The 19414-nt window shown below is 39.6% G+C and overlaps 1 protein-coding gene across 2 annotated transcripts in view; it reads left to right on the top strand.

Moving 5' to 3' along the window:
• The window catches only part of LOC104147827 (WD repeat-containing protein 70), a 146991-nt gene extending 145085 nt beyond the window's left edge, over positions 1 to 1906 (top strand). For both annotated transcript variants that reach the window (XM_068924694.1, XM_068924693.1), the window contains exon 18: positions 1126 to 1906. In XM_068924694.1, the coding sequence (XP_068780795.1) occupies positions 1126 to 1210 (85 nt within the window). In that variant the 3' untranslated portion in view covers positions 1211 to 1906. The remainder of the gene's footprint in view (positions 1 to 1125) is intronic.
• Positions 1907 to 19414: the final 17508 nt, after the last annotated feature.

Below are 19414 nucleotides of genomic sequence, written 5' to 3'. Positions count from 1 at the left end.
AAATCTGTTTTGTGGCACATATTTAGCAACTGGAGAATCCTACTCTTTGACTTTAGTGGCTTAGGGCTTGCTATTATTCTTTAAAGTCAGTGGCATCACTGAATTATGCCTACTGTGTTAAGTAATGCGGACGACACAATTTTGTTAAAGTTTATGCATTTTCTAGAGTCTGCCAAATAAGAGTTGTTATAATAATAGTTAGCACTTCACATCCTCTGACGGCTGTAAAAACATTAGTTAATACCCTAATGAGATGATGACTGTCTTGGCTGCTTTTTATACTTTGATGCGTCTTTGTTGTAATGAGGAGTCTAGCAGAGCCAACTTCAGAAATCTAGTAGTTTAAGCTCCGCAATGATTATGCTAAGAATTAGGTTGGAAAAAACCGGACCAGGCAGTGATTAAAGTGTAAAACAGGAGAACTGAATGTCTAAACAGTTTGTTGAAATGCTACTTGATACTGTGTTCGTTTAAAAACTAATCAATAATTATTTTTATAAAGTTTAAGTGTTATTTAAAATACAAGTAAACAGTGGAGGAATAGATACCATCAAGCTTGACTGTAGGATACACTCTGTTCTCATATGAAGATCATTAGTTTTATTATGTTACAGTAGTGCTGGATGAAGTCTCTGGAGGCGAAGCTGTTTTTTTCATGCATATAGGCTAAGCCAGAAACCGTGCTGTTCTGTTTTCATTTACTGGCTGCTGTCTTACTACAGCATATCAAAATGGAAGACTTTTTTTGTCATGAAGTGAGAAGACCTGTAGCTCCATTTTTCTAGTATTATATTAAAATCCATTTGCTCCGTTCTTCTATCTTAATTTTATTCATGGAATACACATGTAACGGTTGCAAGCTGATGAGGAAACAATACTTGCAAGACATGCGTGTTTATTTGTTATTCTCCTCTTCCTGCTTTTATTCTTTGCCTGAGAGCTGCAAGTTCCTTGAATTTTTAGAATGATATTTGATTTTTTTTGTTGAAAATGAAATAGAAGATACTCTTCTCTTTTTTTAAATATAGAAAAGATGTCATTTGTGCCTACTGTATGCCTTACATAGTTTCTGATGAAAAATAACTGTAGTCTGACCATTATTTTAATCCTTTTAATATTTTCTAGAACACAGCCAAAAACAGTTTTTGCAGAAGTGGAACAAGAAGATGATGAAACAGACAAGCCAGAGTGGAAAAAACGTAAAATTTGAAGAACTGGGTTTAAAGAACAATTCAAAAGCATCTGAAACAAAGCGCAGCATGTATTTCTTTAGTTTGCATAGCAGGTCAGAATCTTTGAAAGCATGAATTATTTTAATGCATAAAACTTCCTACAGTTTAAAAAGGATTGTTGTATTACGGTGGACTGTAATTCTATGTCTGAATTTTGTAATAAGGAATGAATTATATTGTGCAAAGGAAAACCCCCTGTGTCAGTTACTTAACTTTGTGATTTAACTGAAAAATGTATGTGCTTACAATTTTTAATAGAATTCTAGTGAATTCAGGATGTTGCCGAATGTTCTTTTTTATTATTGCTAACTTTACCAATGCTGTGTCATGACAATGACTTTAAAGGATTTAAAGTACCGGAATAAATTAATACAGATTCTCAAACTTCTCATTTTTTCTTATACCATCTAACAACAAGTTATGCCCAAATAAACAGGGTTTGCACTTTTATTTAGATGTATTAATATGGAATAATCCAGTTCAGTTAGCTTGTGTGTGAATTTTAGAAAGCATATTATCTAGTGGCCATCCTTATGTGAATGATGATGTTTGTTAATATGTGTAGTATCTCATGGTAATATGTTATACAGATTTTATTTTTCAACCATGTGAAATAGGAACAGACAATTATATATTTTGTTTTAATAAAACCAGCATATGTTTATTTGCTAGTTGATACAGAATTTTATTCAGGCCTCCTAAGCCTATTAGTCTGTATTGATTAGTGTTAACACAGAGCAGAATTGTATATTTATTACCAGGTCTTTGTATATGTTGACTTTGCTGTATGCCTAAATTGTGTATTTCTTGGCTTACGCTCTCCGAAGACTGATTAGTACTCTTTTTAAGTGTTTGTTTAAATATTGAAAGGTTTCAGTGTTTGACACAGAACTGCAATTCCCAATGTCATAAACTGAAGGACAGAGAGATTTAAAATTAGTATCCTTTATGGAAGCAGAAAGGAATCTAGATTAGTTGTAGACATTTATATTGTGATTATAATAGTATACAGCATGGTAAGTGTTGTGATTATAATAATATATAATAAGGCAAGCACTCTGCATTTCCACTAAGAGTAAAGGACAAAAGACATCATAAACAATCAAGCTTTATTAATTATGAAAAAATTCTGAAGGCATCTGTTAAGGCTATATTTAGCAAAGCATTTAATCACCTTCCTAACCTCAAGCATGTGGTCCTGATAGAGTCAATAGAGCTTAAATTTTTTCTCAGACATTCTCTGCATTATGATTTAATTGTGTGACTTCCTTTTCATGCTTATCTTTTTCAATTATTGTTTCTATACATTAGGGAAACATAAGCCTGTTCTCAAAAGGTGGCATGAGATTCGTCTAACGTTCCAAGAACGAAACACTTCCACTGCTTTTAACTCAGCATTATCTTCTGATCAGAGCGGGACCTCACTGAATAATCCACAACTTGTATTTTTGCCTTTTAGAAAATGCTTTAGTACATACTTATTTAGAATAGCAAAGAAATGCTTAATTTAAAATTACTGCTGTAATGTGTAATATGAAAGACTTAATACCTAGGCAGGCAGGAAAAGGAGGAGAAAAGAAAGCACCAGCTGAGGAGCAGCAGTTGTTAACAGGAGCTGCTAGAGACCTCTGTGGAATGTCCCCTTCAGCTAATTAATGTTAGATGACTGTTTATTCACTAAAGACTTTTTTTTTTTAATTTGGCTTCATCCGAGTAATGCACTAGAAAATAAAGCATTTTCAAACAAATTTCTATAAAATAATGATAAGATTTTAAAAGATTTAGTAGGTCCGTGGTTATAGGTGGAATATAAACAATTTATGACTTCTTTTGTCAGAAGTTGTTCACTGAGGCAGCATGGCTTAGTGAGAGCAGAGCTGGAGGGAAAGGCAGATGAGGAAAAAGGCAGCAACTGTTCTCTGAGCTTGAGGAGAATAAAATGTAAATAGGCAAAACTTCTCTTTTTATTCTGAGCAGCTAGATCTTGTTTTCTAATTTTTATTTTACTGCAAGTGAGCCCTGCAGAAGTCCTGTTAGAATTTCTTTCTCTGTTTTAAGAGTTCAAGTCACTGTTATTCAAAATGTTTAATTTCCCAGTTGTCTTAAATGACTGTTTTATTAGGCTAAAATTTAAAATGTCTGTGCAAAAAATATTTGAAAATTTCAAATCTGCTTAAATTAAATTTATACTTATAATTAGCTCTTGCTATTTGCCATAGTCCTAGACATTGGGTTTTCAGGCAGCATTTTCACCAACAAGGGCAATCTTTAACACATTTTTAAAAACAGATTTTTAGTATTGGACAACTCAGTATTAAGAGTTAATCCAGTCAGGAAGGAGATACAAAGAGTCTGCTTGGCCATACTTGGGATAGAAAACTCTGACTCACCACTTTGAATTGTCCAGGGAAAAATATTAGCATGAATAAATACTTGGTATGAGAGATCCAGCTCTACGTGCAAATGGGAATATTAGAAACAATATTTGTATTAATTGTATATGAACGTAATTTTCTTTTAGACTTTGCCTAGGGCCTCCCTTTCTAATGTTAGTCATTGCCAAGTTGTGATGTTAGTTTTCCATATGCTACATATTTGGCCAGAGTCTAGATGGGCTTTTATTTCTGTATTTCTGGAACAAGATGGGGATTTTATTTGTTTACTGGTTTCATAGAAAGACCCATTTACAGAGATGCCACAGTCATCTGTAGCGTTTTGGCATGCAGAATGGCTTCCCCAGAACCTTCCCCAGAACTGGATTTTTCTCTCCCTGTTCTGTGCAGCTTCTGGATATTTCTGCATAGCAGTGTGTGCTTTTTTGTCCTTTATGCTAAGTTCAGTGACTTGCTAAGGCCAGCTGTTCAGTACTACATGCCTGTCCATAGGGCCAAGACTTTCCCTGCTAGATCATTGCAGCCTACCAGCTGGTGGGCAGCTTAGTTTCCCTTTCCTTGTTTGTGTCCTTGCTGTTGGTATAAAGGTCTTGTTTTCACTCTGCAGTCCTTTGTATTACTTACATATCTTTTTTTTTTTTTTTAACTTTTCTGCAACAGTCTAGCTGATCGCTAAGGTTGTCTTTGAGTCCTGGCACTTTCCTTCTTGGTGTTTTTAACTATTTTACAGTGGTTTAAGTTCATCTCTGCACAGGTACTTCGTATGACCTACAATGTACTAAAGATGGTACTTTTGCCTTTGTTCTGTGATTATTAGCAAGAACTGTGAATCTGTGCCCAGAGGCCTCTGATCTTTGGTTCCTGGGCTGTAATTGCATGCCTGGCTTGGTGTTCTTTGTCTTGCCTGCCTTTTTGCTCTTGGGTTGTAGAAGAATATTTCTTATGGGAAGAGAAACCATGAGTTTTTATCCTATTAGTTTAATCTCTGCTGAACCCTGAGGAACGTTTCTCAATGAGGTGGCATTGCTGAGTAGAAGTGCCATCCTCTTGGCTAGGTCTTTGCCCATTAGTTTATTTGGCTGTCTTTGTGGTATCCAGCTTGAGACATCTGTAGCTCACACCCTCATTTAATACTGAATCATCTGAATTTTGATGTCTTTTATTGTGGCCTGTTTGTCACAGTAGTGCTGTGTGGCCAGAGCGTGTGTTGTATTGCAAAATCTGCCTCTTATTTTCTGATCGTGTTAAACGCCTCTATGTTTACCTAGCTTACCTCTCAGGGGAATGTACCAAAAGCCCCATAGTTACCATCATTAAAAGTCAGCAGACTAGTTCTTGCTTCTTACCATGGCTGATTTTATGAGGCTCTGTCCCCTCTTCTTGATCCCTGAGCTCTCTTTCTGTCTTGCTCTGTTTCATGCATACATGTGAAGGAAGAGTTGGATAGCTGGTCAGTAGGTATACCCATATGCTTGCCTGGATTTGAAGTGTGGACTCATCTCATTACATTAGATTTAAATCTGCTAGGATTTTTGGCTAATCCCATTTAAACACAATTTTGTAAAAGATGTGCACTTCATCCATCCTCCAGGAATCCAGCATCTAATTGCTTCCTGCAGTCTGGATAGCTCTGAAGCACAAGATATTTGTCTGTAGCACATTATCCTGGCTGAAGTTTGCTTTGGTTGCCAAAGCTTCCCGATCTAGATGCAAAGATATTGTGGCATGCCGACAATCTGTCCCATTTACCACTTGGGCTGCAGTCTTGTTCTCAGATCGGCGTGTTGGAATCTCAGTAAGCTATGTTTTGCCTGAGCACCTTGCCAATGCTTTCGTTATGATATTTTCTGATGGCTGATGATCAGACAGCACGTTCATCTTGTGCTCTGAGAGATGACTCAAAAGCGGGCTGATTTAGAAAGTACAGGAAGTAAGTCCTTTTCTACCTTAGCTGTCACACTGTTTTTCTGAACTGTTCTTTAGGACTGTAGAACTTCAGGGCTAGTACTTAAGGAAGATTTTTCATATTCTGTCAAAAACATGTACCTGTGGGCTCTGGCCTTTCCTTCTTGTATCATGAAATAGTAGAGCAAGCAGAGCAGCAGATAAATACAGGCAGTAGATAAACTGAAGTAGATGGGTCCTTGGGAGGTTATGTAGTCTGTTCTTGACCCAAGTTAGAGCTATACCTGAACTAATATATTTAGTTCTAATATATTTATTGAATCAGCTCTTAAAAACGTCCTGTGGTAGAGATTTCACAGTGTTCCTAAACAATCTGTTCCGATGCTTCGTTCTTCTTACCAGTAGGAAGTTTTTCATATTCTCTAAGAAAAATAGGTCTTGCAAAAATTTAAGCCCAGTTTCCTGTCCTGTTCCCAGCTGCCAAGGGAGTTAGTTTATGGGCTTCTCCCTTTGCAGCAGCTTTTTACTATATTTGATGTTTATTATCTTCTCGTATCTCCTCTTTTTTTTTCAGTTTTCCCTTATGATTTATGTTTTTTGACATACTGACTTTTTTTGCTCTTTCCTGCCTTGTTCTGCTTGTCCACATGTTTCGCAGAGTGTCCTTTTGTCTCAAGATTTCTCTAATGACTTAGTCTCTTCATGTCCAGCAGGACTCCATCTGACATTAACAATGTTTGGTGTGGGAGACCTCAAGACCTCTTTATGTTCAGCTTTTCAATATTCTAGATTCTGCACGTATTTTCAGTCTGTCCCCGTTTGGAGTTTTGATCCTGGATTCTCACCTCCTTTAGTTCTCCTTCTATACTAGAAAATATCACCTGCTGTAATCTTCTGTAATTTAGCAGTAGCATATCTCTAGGGCCAGCTACACACCGAGAGGTGTACATCTGGCTCTTGATCTGATTTACTCTAGGACTGAGTTAGTACATTCATATCTGTCAAAAGCTGTAATACCAACGATGAGGTCTGTGGTTGTCTTGCCTGCACACTGACTTCTGTAAGCCCCAGTATAGTGGAAGCAGCAATGTTTCTTGGTTCTCTGGCTTTCCTGTTTGCCATCTGCTCTTGCACTGGTGTCAGGAAGGTTTTACTGTATACCATCATCTTTAGGCCTTATTTTTGTAGTCTGTTGCTAACACTTGTCAAGATCACTGGGGCTGCATTGCAGCTGACCTTACAGTCCGTCTAGGATGAAATAAATTGTTTGATTTAAGAACATAGGTGCGTAAGTGATAATTAACTTGCAGGTTTCCATAGCTTCAGGCACTGAAAGCACTTCTCTTTTATTCTTTGGATGCCAGTGAGCACCCTGTGTCTCTGCTCCTCACATCCTTAGGGGTACCCAGTCGTTCCTAGGCTGGAAATTTTCTCTCGCTGCTTCTTGTTGGTTTCCATGGCACAAGCACCTGACCGTGGAGCCTGCAGGCTCCATCCGTCCTGTGTTGCTTAGCTGGATTCTCCATATCTGTTGGGCAGCCTTGTAGGCCTGCTAGTATGGGGTTGCTCTTGCTAGTAACTGGCCAAAGGCTTTGTGTTAACCTAACAGCCCTCAGGACTCGTCTGGTTTTGTCTGGACTTGTCTTAGCCTCCCTGGAGCTTTGTCTTAGCCTTAGCTGCAACAACAATCTAACAGCCAGGTGACGACTGCTTACTTTGTTTAAGGTTTTGCTTAGCTTTGTACAATTGTGAGGAAACATCTATTACGATGCATAGCTTTGTAATTAATAGATTTACGACCCTAGAATTAAAATGCAGCATGAAGGAGTACAGACTTGATGATAGGGGAGGTGTTGAAAGACACAGGATAATATCCGCAGCCCTGGGGCTGCAAGCAACTCACCAGTGGTCAGTTCCTGGTCATTCAAGGAGTACAACTTTGAGAGCTGGGTAAAGCTGTATTGGGTGATAGCAAAGAGGACAAAAATCAAGTATCTAGCGTATGTAAATCATGCCCTATATAGTAAGTCTGGCCATAACATGGAACTGCAGGCCAGTGAAGAAAGAGCAAGTGCATTTTACAAAAAGCGTAAAAATAACCCCATGCAGATTCTTGGGTGAAGAACAAGACCCCCCCCCCCACCATCAACATCAACATCTTCCTCCTAGCAAAGAAATAGGGATGCTAACAACTTACTGCAACACCCCATATTCCTTGTCACCTCTCAGGCTGGAGCCATCGACTTGGGACCCAGAGGGACAGTGGACAGGTGAGCACCAGATCGGAGAGGAAGGGTAGATACTGGGGATTGTGTGTATAACAGTTTTAACTGTATTGTTATTGAGACTACTTCTGTAAATAGTGTTTTTGTAAATTTTCCTGTAATAATTAGCTCTAGACTAGAGTATTTCTTTGATCAAACAGTTAAGATTTTGATTAGCAAATTCTTGGCATTGTATAAAGGTATGTTTCTTTGGCCCACATAAACTGCACAAGTTGTATTACAGCCATTCTGTGTTGGTTGGTTTTAACCATTTTCCGCACTGTTAGTTTCCCTTGTTACTTGGTAGTATCTCTCTAGTGTAGTGAAATCCAAGTTTATAGAAGTTACACTAGCAAAGGGCTGTTTGGCAGTAGGGATAAAATTTAGGAGTTTGCATGTGATTCTAATAAAAGACATCTTTTGTAGCATCAGCAAGGGGGTCACTCTGTGATGGAACTTGTGTACAGTTTGCAAACAGCTCTTCATCTTAAATTACCTAAGCAGAGAAGACTAACATTGGGAGGCTTTAAAATACAAAGGTCAGCATCTTCAGAATAGCCTTTGCAAGCCGCTCTATAAACAATCACTTGAAGTCCTTATGGCATTTTCCAGTAAGATCTGCCAATAAGCATTAGCCAATAAGTTCTGATTATCCATAGAAAATTCCAATGTATCTTGATATATTTATTTTAAATAAATGGTTGGGTTATTTAGTAAAAAAAAATGTATTTATTTTAATATTTTTGGGAGAATATAAAGTTTCCAGTTTGTTAGTCATACACATCACTGCATTAATTTTTGTATATTATCCAGCAAATCTGTAATAATAGTGCCTATAGCTGTGTCCCCATAGCTTAGCAGCATCATGGGATTGGAGCAAAACCATGTTATTCTACAAAAATATACTGTAATAATTCAAACAAATTTAATTCATCGTTAATATAACAAACGTAGCAATTAAAACCAGAAGCAGTCACAGACTAATAGCAGTCCCATGTTACCCGCTCCCAGGAGCAGTGCCCAGTGGGTAAGAAATAAGGCACAGCGGTTCAGGCATTTTCACCTGAAAATGAAATGGCATATGAACATAGTGTGAAGACTTGCAGAAGAATGTAAGCGACGAACCATGATAAATAGTAGGGCACTGAGATGAGTAGGAGGTGACTGGTGGGATGCTGCAGGAATAGGAAGTTTATGTCCGGTTTTATATAACATCAGTTTAAACTACCCCCTTCGAGATCATTAAATAGGATGTTAATGAAATGAACAGATGATGCAGACAAATACTGCAAACACCACTGAAAAGAGAGAAGCCGGAAATAACAAAAGGAGTTACCCTGACAAATGCAAGATAATACATCTGGAAAACAATAATTCAAAATGCAGATTATTTTTTCCTCTGTGGTAGGAGGACTGTAAACTAGACCAGAGTTGGTGGATGGCAATTTATGTTTCTGTATTCCTTCAGACATGGCAGCCAAAAAATACGTGGAGTTTCTGCCAAAAGGATTGGTCGTGACTGAGCAGCTTAAGTGAGACCTGGACAGGGAATGCTGCACGCTCTGTCTGTCAGCCACTGCAGAGTACGAAAGTAGTTGCGGTGGCTCTAGTCTGAAAATTGACTTTGTAAATACAGTGTGGAGAGGTCTCTTTCTATGAGCACCAGATGCGGATGTTGTATGTACTACAAGTTAAAAGTGCTCCTTTCTATGTACTGCTTGCAAATTTAGCTGGCTCGCTAAGAGTCAAACTCTTGTCTCCTACCAGCTTCAGAAATCCGCTTTCTCTATCCTACTCCTAAGTGCAGCTCTTTGAATGTTATCCTTAAATGCCTGTAGCTTTCAAGGGAAGCTACAAGAAGGTAGCAGACTTTTCAGCATGTTTAAAAGGTTCGTTCCCTCTCTAGTTTGGAAATCTTCACATGGAAACCTCCTCTGCAATTTTTTCCCAGTCAGGTTGTTATCCGTACGGCTGTGCTTCAGGTGCTCTGTTTGAGAGTTTCTCATGAATGTTCAATTGTTCAACCTGACTTTCCTCCCTTGTAAAAACAACTTTGAACCATTTGGCTATTGATGTTTTTTTCTGTGTGTAAGTAGTTACATGGAGATTTCAAGCAAATAGAGGACGATTAAAAAATAAATCTGATTTGGTCTTGCTGACCCATTAAACACTTACCTATATTTTCATGTATAATAAGAGGGAAAATGCTTTTTTGTTTGTTCAGCTATAAAGCAGCCCATGCCTAACTTTTGGATCCATGAGCCGTACAAAATGCGGCTCATGCCAATAGACAATGCCAGCACAGAGGACTTCTGGTGCTCGGGAGGCTCTCCCTGATCTTACACAAATGCCATTGACTAACACGAGGCAGATAATTCTTGAATGCTAAGGGTGGCCTGGAAAATTATTCTCCTGTATTACATTGCCAAAAGCATGTCAAACCCCAACAGTTCAACCTGTCATTTTCTTACAGATTAACATGTCACATGCAAAAGTAACTGAGATCAGCTTTGTCTTTAATATGTGATAAACAACTGTATACATATATGCATATCTATATTGTTTCTTTTATTGTTGGGGACAAGGTATTTAGCAAATTTTGCTTGAGAGAGCTATGTATCTCAAGGAGCTTCAGTGCATTACCTGTCTGGATGAGCAGTTCTCTTGGGGATATTTATGCTGTCTTATTTAGGCAGTATTTAGGTGCAGCGTAGAGAACCAGAGAGAAGAGCCAAAGCTGCCTATGTGTCAGTGAGAGACACAGCTGACAAAGGAGGAAGTGGAAAAACCTAGAGTGAGTAGTTTAAAGTGAACGGCATAACTCTCCCTTACCCTACTCATGGTCGAGTTAGGTAAACACTATGTTAATCCTTTGCAGAATGGGACGATGTACTGCGGTACCCAGAGAGTCACAAAATGGAAAAAGAAAAAAAGATTTTTTCTTCTCATTTGAATACCAGCAGTATTAGAGGGGTAGACTGACAGAGTACTAAAAATTATCTTGGTGAGATCTTCTCCTATGCTGAGGTGCCCATTTTTGGTCACTCTCAGCTCAGAAGTTCAGGCCTGTGGGGTCCCATTGCAATGACCCTTTTTGGGAAGCCGTTGCTGGCATGGTGGGGCTGGCAGATGGTAACCTCAGTCCGGATGTAGGAGGAGGATGGGGATGAAGGTGGGTGTCTAGTTGACACACCTGTGCATCACTGCCCATGGTCATAAAGAGATTAATGAGTGAATGTTCAAAGTTTTCCTAATGCTTTCTAAACAGGTAGTAAATTCATCTTGTAAAGCAAGAAAGTTACAGATGCAGAACACTTTAATAAGGAAGATTGTATAATGGGCTGCTGCATTCCCAAACGCTGTGAGAGATTTTGCTGCTCGGAAACTGATAATCTTTTTGGTTGAGACTCCATAAAATGTCCATTTGTAGGGATCTTTTCTTAATTTTTACTACCTTTTAACTCATGTTTGCAGACACAGACGCACAAAGGAAGCTTTAGTTCTGTAAATGAGATAAGTATCACAATGTTATACATTCTTCCTGTTTCTTTCAAGCTCTGCTTTGCTGTCTAGCATACTCTCCTACTGCCTAGGATACAACCCAGTTTTAAGCAGTTCTGGAAAAGAAGTTGTTAAGTGTTTCTTTCTTTGGATAAGAAAAGTAATCTAACCAAATCCTACTGCATATCCCAGTATTGCTTCCTGCCTTTCCTTTTTGCTGCACTACAAGAATCCCTGTTTGAGTTCAGGCTCTTACTCTGTGAGGCATTTTTCAAACTTAACATCAGAGATGATTTCTTCTCTAAGAACTGAAGTAGGAAAAACAACTACTACTACGGGACTGAAGAAGCAGATGCATAAGATGAGAGGAGAGTTAATCAAAATCAGATTAGCGGCAGATCTAGGAATATAGCTCCGCTATCTTAATATCCCTTTGGTACTCTTTACCCGGATCTCTCTGCTGCTGGGAAGTCTGTAAGACATATTTTTGAATCAGGGTAATTCTCTTATCTTATGGTTGTAATCTGACTTTTGTGGTTTTGTGCCTGCAATTGAATTACAAACAGAGCTGTGTGACTGCTTCATCAGCCATTTGATTGCCATGGGAAACTAAATACTTCAATGTGCAGGTATACCACACCAGCGAGTAAAGCTGAAATTCTTCCTTTGGAAATTTCCCCTGAATGACATGTCACTTAATTCTGCTTTGTGGCATAGCTTCATTATGTTCTTTAGTTCATTCTGGCACTTAGTTTCCTCCATCTAACCTAGAAAAAAAATCATTTTCTTTAGTTGTGGAGGTGCTGCTCTGGCTCTCCACATCTCAGTCTCAGTGTTGACGTTCTTTATAAGTAAACGACGCTGCATAGCTTGGGAGCCTTTTTTTTTTGTTAATTAAAAATGGCTGGTACTAAATTGTAGGGCCTTCTGCCTGCAAGAATGAATGCACACCTACAGAGTCCTGTGCAGAATCAAATCTTGCAATTTGGTTTTCACTGTTTCGTAAATGCCTAGAAAGAAGACAAGACCTCAGTGGTATATCTAGACTGTCTTCCTCGACCCAGTGCCTGATCAGCATTCCCATTTGTTTTAGTCAGTGATCCTGAATGAGGATCCTGCCACAGTCTGCTTTGAAGGTAGGGGCGAAATTCTTTTGGAGACTACCTGATTTTATCCAGAGTCAGAACGTTACCACCTGCAAGGAGGTAGCCAGGGTCAGGGAGTGCTGGCACAAGCATGAGTTTTAATAGGCTTCATTCTCATTTTTGATCTGTAGATTAAATGTGATTAGTGAATTTTTACAGGGAAACCATGAGGGGAATTTTTGTTGTTAATTACCGTGCTATCAATAGATGTACAGTAGATGCTGAGGGGAAAAAGCTTTAGATAGCTAGTTGCCCTCCTTAGCACAAGAATTCAGCTCCCAACACTAACTTGATTTGCTTGGCTTTTGCTAACAACACAATCAAAAATATCATGCTAGTTGTGTAGAGTGAAAGCGAGTGCAGGAGCCAGTACCTCTGCTAATGGAAATGAGTGCTAAGGAGCCACATTTTCTTAAGCCAATGGAGGGTGTTGCCTTGGGTTTTAGCATGTTCGTTTTTCCAGAAATTGTCACAAAGACACCGGTTTTGTTGTAAGTAGATGGAAAGCTGGGCCGGAGTTCAGGCTGCAGTTTGTAGTGCTGCGGAGTGGAAGAACTGAGCCTGCGCCAGCACAGCGTGAGCATATCTCCGAGGTGAGCTAGTTGATTACACAAGGGCCTGGGATGGATGGCCAGCTCTCCGGCTGGAGAACAGCTCCGGGCAGCAGCAAGCAAGAGTGTGCAGGGAAAGGCAGTCAAATACACAGGATGGGGATCACGAGGGTTAGCAGAACTGTGGTGCTGGGGATCATAAAATACAAGTTGGTTTTTAAACCTAATCAGTGCTTTTACATGCTCTTTAGTGAAGTCCCTTGGTAGAAGCAGTGTAGATTGGGTATTTTCTTTCCTGTAGTGCAAAGAAATCCATCAACCTTTTTTTCAACATGTTTCTATGGGCACAGGAAATTTTGAGTAATATACAGAGATTTAATGCCTTTATATAGACAAAAGACATAACAGAAATAGAAGATATTTAAAGCTGAGTTTCTTATTGTTAGAGCATTCTCGTGTAAAAATACTAGACAGAAAGCTTAAGAAAAGTTAATTAGCTCAAATGGGATCATTAAATTGTTTTTGTACGTGGTGCGTTCTGTGGCGCTTGTACGCGCTATGTGTGTACTATATGACTTGAAATGCGTGTATAGTGCCTGTGTGAAATCACACATAAGACTTCCTAAAATGAAAGCGCTGCTTTTTTACTTCTTTTTCGAAAGTGGTGTTTTCCAACACTGCACTACAGCTAGCATATTTAAGTGATAGAATTTGTATCTGGAGTTTGTACCTATAAATTGCATCAAATATGCATGTGTCTGTTGTTAATTGATTGCAGGGAATAGGGCCTGCAGATGCTTTGGTAGGAGCATGTAGGAAAAAGAAGTCCTTGCCCCAGAGAGTTTCTAGTTAAAAAGGATACTTACAGACATTTTATGAAACAGTGACTTTTAGCAAACCAGGTGCTTTCAGCTGAGCGTGTGCGTGTCTGGTGCTTGAACTAAGGCTTGCATCGCTTTACTGTTTTCTTAGCGCTATTCTTTTTGATAGACGTTATAAGATCACAAGCGCCTGTGCGGTATATGAGTACCGTGAGCAATACTAAAACTGTCATGACCAGCTAATGATGTATGAAGATGATCAGGAGAAGCAAAAGCCTCTAACGCGTTTTGAAGAGAACGTTTGCTTAAGGGAAAACACCACCTTGAGATTTGCGTAGGGAAATAATTTTAAACCAGGAAAATAAAGTAACCTTGACAAAAGCATCTGGATATCTGACAGTTATTCAGAGCTCATAATACACTGCGTTACTGTATGTTGTTCACTCAGGATCTAAAATTAGGTGATTATGTAAGGAGACCACAGCGTACATCTGAATAGCTACTGTATTGGGTTAATGATGTCACTCATCTTTATTGAGTCTTTAGCTATTCTATGGCTTAGCCAGGGGCAGTGTGAATTCAGTAGTCATGAAATCATAGCCAAGTTAAACTTTAGTGAAGTAAACAAAAACAGAGCTTTTACAAGGGAAAGCAGAACAGCTCCCAAACAAAGCTCTCCCATCCTGACTAGATCCAGGTGCCGCTGCTGCTGTTATTCCATGTAATGTTTCAGAGAACCATGTTTATAATTTTTAAACTATTAATGATAGAAATGATGCAATGAATCTATCAGTTTGTGACTGCTTGAAGAGATCACATTAGCTATTGATATTAGCATTTTGTATGTCGATGATGAAAGTGATTACATTTGCATTGAGGTCCTCTCGTTAAGATAATTTATGAACTCCTTTCTGCTGTATACACTGTTGGTGTATATAAATAAATAAATATATGCCAAAGGTAAAATGAGAATTAAATGTTATCCACACATTATAATATGTCTCAGCTTTCACACCAGACATGATCCAAATCCAAACAGTAAGACCTATCAAATTTTTCAGAAAAGGGTTTTATTTGTTCAGTTATATTTTATGCGGGTATCTTTTGTACAGTTAGCGGTGGTTTATAGGCTATGCATTTCTCCACCTATCTTATTGATTCTTCTTGAATGGCTGCCAATTTTATATCAGAAAGGGATTAGGGGGAACCTTGAAGTAAAGGCCTGGATGCAAAGACAACCAGATTGGTTTCTTCAAAGTTTGTGTGGCTAAACGGCTCTGAACACTGTCACCAGTTACTTGCTTTCGCAGCTCTCATGTTTTAATCTGGAACACTGCTGTTTAGACGAACTTTCAGGGCTGCCGTGTGAGCATATCCACAGGGATACTGCTTTAATCTAAACTTTTCCTATGGGATTGCTCTTCCAATGGCCTTGAGTAGCAGAATCACAGTCTCAAAAACGAGGAAACCTGAAGTAAAATGGAAGGAAAGCCTGTTTATTTCTCAGAACCTGCAGCAATGCACAAAGTCACAGGGCTGTTCAGCTTTGTGGTACGCTAGAAGGAATTGTTGTGGGGAGAACTTGGAAATGAGACACAAAGGTCCACGCAGGGAGCAGCACATTGCTGCTCACCCCCATTCGCAGGGCGCAGCCCTGACAGGGCACATGCAGCAGCCACGCTGGTCACAGGGGTCTTTTAACTCTGCTCTTCCAAAGCAAAAGTAAAGCCTGCATTTGGAAACTTGTTCTTTTCCTAGATGTCTACTCACCTCTTTGAAGTAACAGTTCCCATGCATTTCCTGCCGAGAGTCCCCCAGGCCCCCGCACTCTTTTCACTTGGTTCTTTTTTCCTCCGGAAGGCTGTTTATTTCACACAAGTTTGCCTGGTATTGCACTGTGCCCATTTGTTTGCAATGAATGAGAAGCATTTTTCATTTTCTCTGAATTATTGTTGCCAGATACTGTGTGTACACATGTTACAGGACATCTTGCAGAGGGAGCTGCCAGATCTGCAAGGCTGATGCGCATGGCTTCAGCAACTGAAACGGGCCCCCCTCAGCCAGAACCCTGCTGAGGCCAGGAAACACACATTTATTGCTCTCTGTAACACCCTAGATTTCAAAAACACGGTTTTCTTTAGTTCGATTGAGATACTAATACTGTACCCCAACGTTCTTACCCCTGAGCATGCCTGACACCTTTCTGCTTTCTCATTGCATTCTTCTTGGTCTCATTTGCTGGGCCGTCTGCTGCAATACTTGGCAGCAAAGAGAGGCTAGAGTGAGAGTTAGAGGCTAGAGCGAGAGTTAGGTTTCAGTGGGAACCAAATTACACATTTCCTTGTAAACACTTACAAAGTGCACTGGGGATGAGATCAAGACTCTGGAACTTAACATAGTATTGTCACTCCATTTTCAGATTATATTGCTCCACTTCAACCGACCATGTATAAATTATTATCTTCTATGATCTTCAGTAGGACTCTTCTGTAATGGTTTGCTATCTACTTTGGGTTTTTTTTTGTTTCTGCTTTGTCCCAGACAATGTGATTAAGCATGTCCGGATTAGTGTCTGATTAGTTTATTGATCACAGGACTTGTCAGGATGGAAACAACCTGCTTGCAGACCAGTGCTAGACTTAAAAATTGCATCTTTATTAATACAAGTGATTACAAACAATTTTTGTATTAAAACATTTCTTCAGAAAAGGAAGCACTGTGGCCTCTACAAGGCCAGACATCTTGCTGTTCTCTATTCACCTGAAGTTGAAGGTGGTTGTGTGTGCTACTAATTTTATTAAATATTAATTTGGTGGAAGAGGGCTTGGGTCTGAAGGTGTCCATGCGGTAAAGAGGAGGCTGGTCTGTCTGGACTTGCCAAATGAAATTGGTGTCATTAGTGAGATATCCCATTGATTTTCTGTGCTGGAGAGTCCCAGGCTGGTCATAATAGTCTGGTGGGAAAAGGGCCCCACAGAGCTTGAGATGGTGGCTCTGGGCTGCTGCTTTGTGATAGCCCACAGGGGTGAGAAGAGTCTCAGCCTGTCACATGGGGCAATCGGAGATGCGCAGGCCAAGAAAACGATGTGACAGGAGGGAATAGCTGAAGATTGCTTCTAAAACTTGGTGAGATATTTCATGTCTGTAACATCAGAGCATTTTGTTTCAGCTTTGTCGTTTAGGCCGACACACTCTGTGAAATCCACGGGGAGAGGTGAGATGAAATTCCCTTTATCAGTTGCCATAGAAAATGTTGGCTGAATGGATGAGTTCTCATGAAAGGTTTCCGTTTTGCTAAGTTGTCATTTTCTGATGGAGAAACAAACTGCCATGTTTGAAAAAGTGTTGCAAAAACAGGCAATCCTTTCTATTCTTTTCAAAATATTTGTATGTGGAAACCTGTAAGTGTCCCAGAAGCAGCTTACATGCCTGGTTCCCACTGCTAAACAATTGTCTGTGTAAATCTCTTTAGGTCTGAATGAGGCTGGCAGCTACTGAAGCAGTATCTCTCCCCCCTAATGCTTGTACTATCCTCTGGACGAGGCTCAGAGGACACATGCACAGTGGGGGCCACTATACATTTAAATACAAATTTACAGTGCAGTGCTACTAATAGTTTCTGTCGTGTTCCTGTGAAAAGCAGTTTTCTGTCATATGTGAATGCAAGTAAGCGTATGTATTTTTCCATTGCGTTGGCTATATTATCCGTGCTCGCAGTGTCCGTGCTCGGGGAGGAGGGCAGAAGCCAGTGGAGCACCCTGTGCCCGGCGCTCCCGTGGCGAGCGGCGTGCCAGCCGCTCGCTGTGGGACGGGCGGCTTCTGCATTTATGTTACTGAGCAGAGCAGGAAAGTGATTTTCCACGGGGCCTCCTGAAGTAAGGCAAAATCAGCAGATACAGTGAGCTTTCACTGCTGCTTACGGCCCTTGGATGAGGATGGATGTAGACATCAACATATCAGCTGGGCCATTTCTAGCGTGTGAGAAATTATTGAGCCAAAGCACTAAAAAGTGAAAAAGAGGCCCTGTTTTAAAAATGTGCTATTTCTTGGGGGAAAAACAGCCATAAATGTCATCAACAGCCTGGAGAAAAAAAAGGTAATAGTACCAAATGATGAGTGGGACTGGGGGGGATGCATGTTACAGAAAGCAGGTCTCTCCTTCATAAGGAACAACGTTTGACAGTTTGAGAAGAGCTGACAATAAAACACATGATTAAATGAGCGCCGGAGAGCAGACTCAGCAATAAAACTATACATTTAGTGGCTGTCCTAGCTAAGCCATAGCAGTATTTATTGAGTTATGACACTGGAAGAGATGAATAAACATGACTGAGACCATGCGGACTCAAAGGGATTACCTTTGTTTTTAAGAGAGGTTTTACCATATTTGCTCAAAAATCTTCACACGGCGTAATTCTAAAGTACACTTCTGCGTCTATAGTTAGACAATGTCAAAGAAGATGGAGGGGATTTATGATTGATCATGAGTTGGGTAAATTAAGCCAATATACATAACTTCTAATGAACTTTCTTGTCCTAAATACAATAGCATCACTGTGGCCCCTGATTCTGGGCACTCCCATTTTGTTTATCCTTCAAATGTGGATGACATTGAAACAATTTGAGGCTGTACATTATTTCCCCCTGCAAAAACAGTATTGCCAGTGTTATGTAAGGAAAATCTATGAAGGATTTTTTTTTTTTTTTTACGTAAAGTATAGCCAATATCACATCTATGCCAAAAGAATAGGCCACGAGGTAATGGGATCAGATGAGATAAAACCATCTCCCCAGAGAGCTAGCCGGAGTGATATCACGATGCAGAGATGTTTCATTGGTTCATACAGCTTGTAATAAACAGAATTACAGTCAGATATAAATGCAAGTCTACTTTTGAGACTTACTTGCATTGTCATATAATAATTACATATTACTGATGCTAAGAAATCAGCCTAATGTATTACCCAGCCTTTTTTAATAGATTAATGAAATAGATTGCAAGTTTTCCAGAGTAACTCTTAACTACCCAAGTCCAGTACCAACCCAAATTTTGTTCCATCAATTGTCAGAATCAGAAAGTGAGTTTTTTGTATTCCTGGCAAAAATGCCCTGTTATCATTAACTTGCTTTGTTTTTTTTTTTTTTTTTCAAGTGAGATTCCCACATGTAGCTGAAAGGAAACCTGTTAGGAAAAGATTGGCTGCTACCAGAATCTGAGGTCTTATAAACTTCAGCAAATATTACTGTGTGATATTCTCCAGCTCTTTCCCAACATCGGCTCCTTATGTAATTTTTATTTCTTCACCATGGCCCCCAGTCCACGTGGGAGCGAGCCTTCACAGAACTTTCTCTTTTGGGTACATTTTTGCATATACCCACTTGTTTCCTGACCTGACAGAAAACCTTTTCTACAGATCATCACAGCCTGGGTGGATGACCTGTGCCATGTTTCTGGGTCCCTGGACCTCCTCGTCCATCTCAGCAGCAACACTCATCCACTGCTGCTGGTTCCTTGAGTACTGCCGTATCCCTTTCCTCCATTAATTGCTGTTTTTGAGATGGGCCAAGACGTTGTCTACAGTCCTTTATGATACTGCGCAGC

The sequence above is a fragment of the Struthio camelus genome, chromosome W, assembly GCF_040807025.1.
Source record: "Struthio camelus isolate bStrCam1 chromosome W, bStrCam1.hap1, whole genome shotgun sequence".
NCBI lineage: Eukaryota > Metazoa > Chordata > Aves > Struthioniformes > Struthionidae > Struthio > Struthio camelus.
Note: the sequence above shows the minus strand (reverse complement) of the source record. Positions and strands in the feature narration are given on the sequence as shown.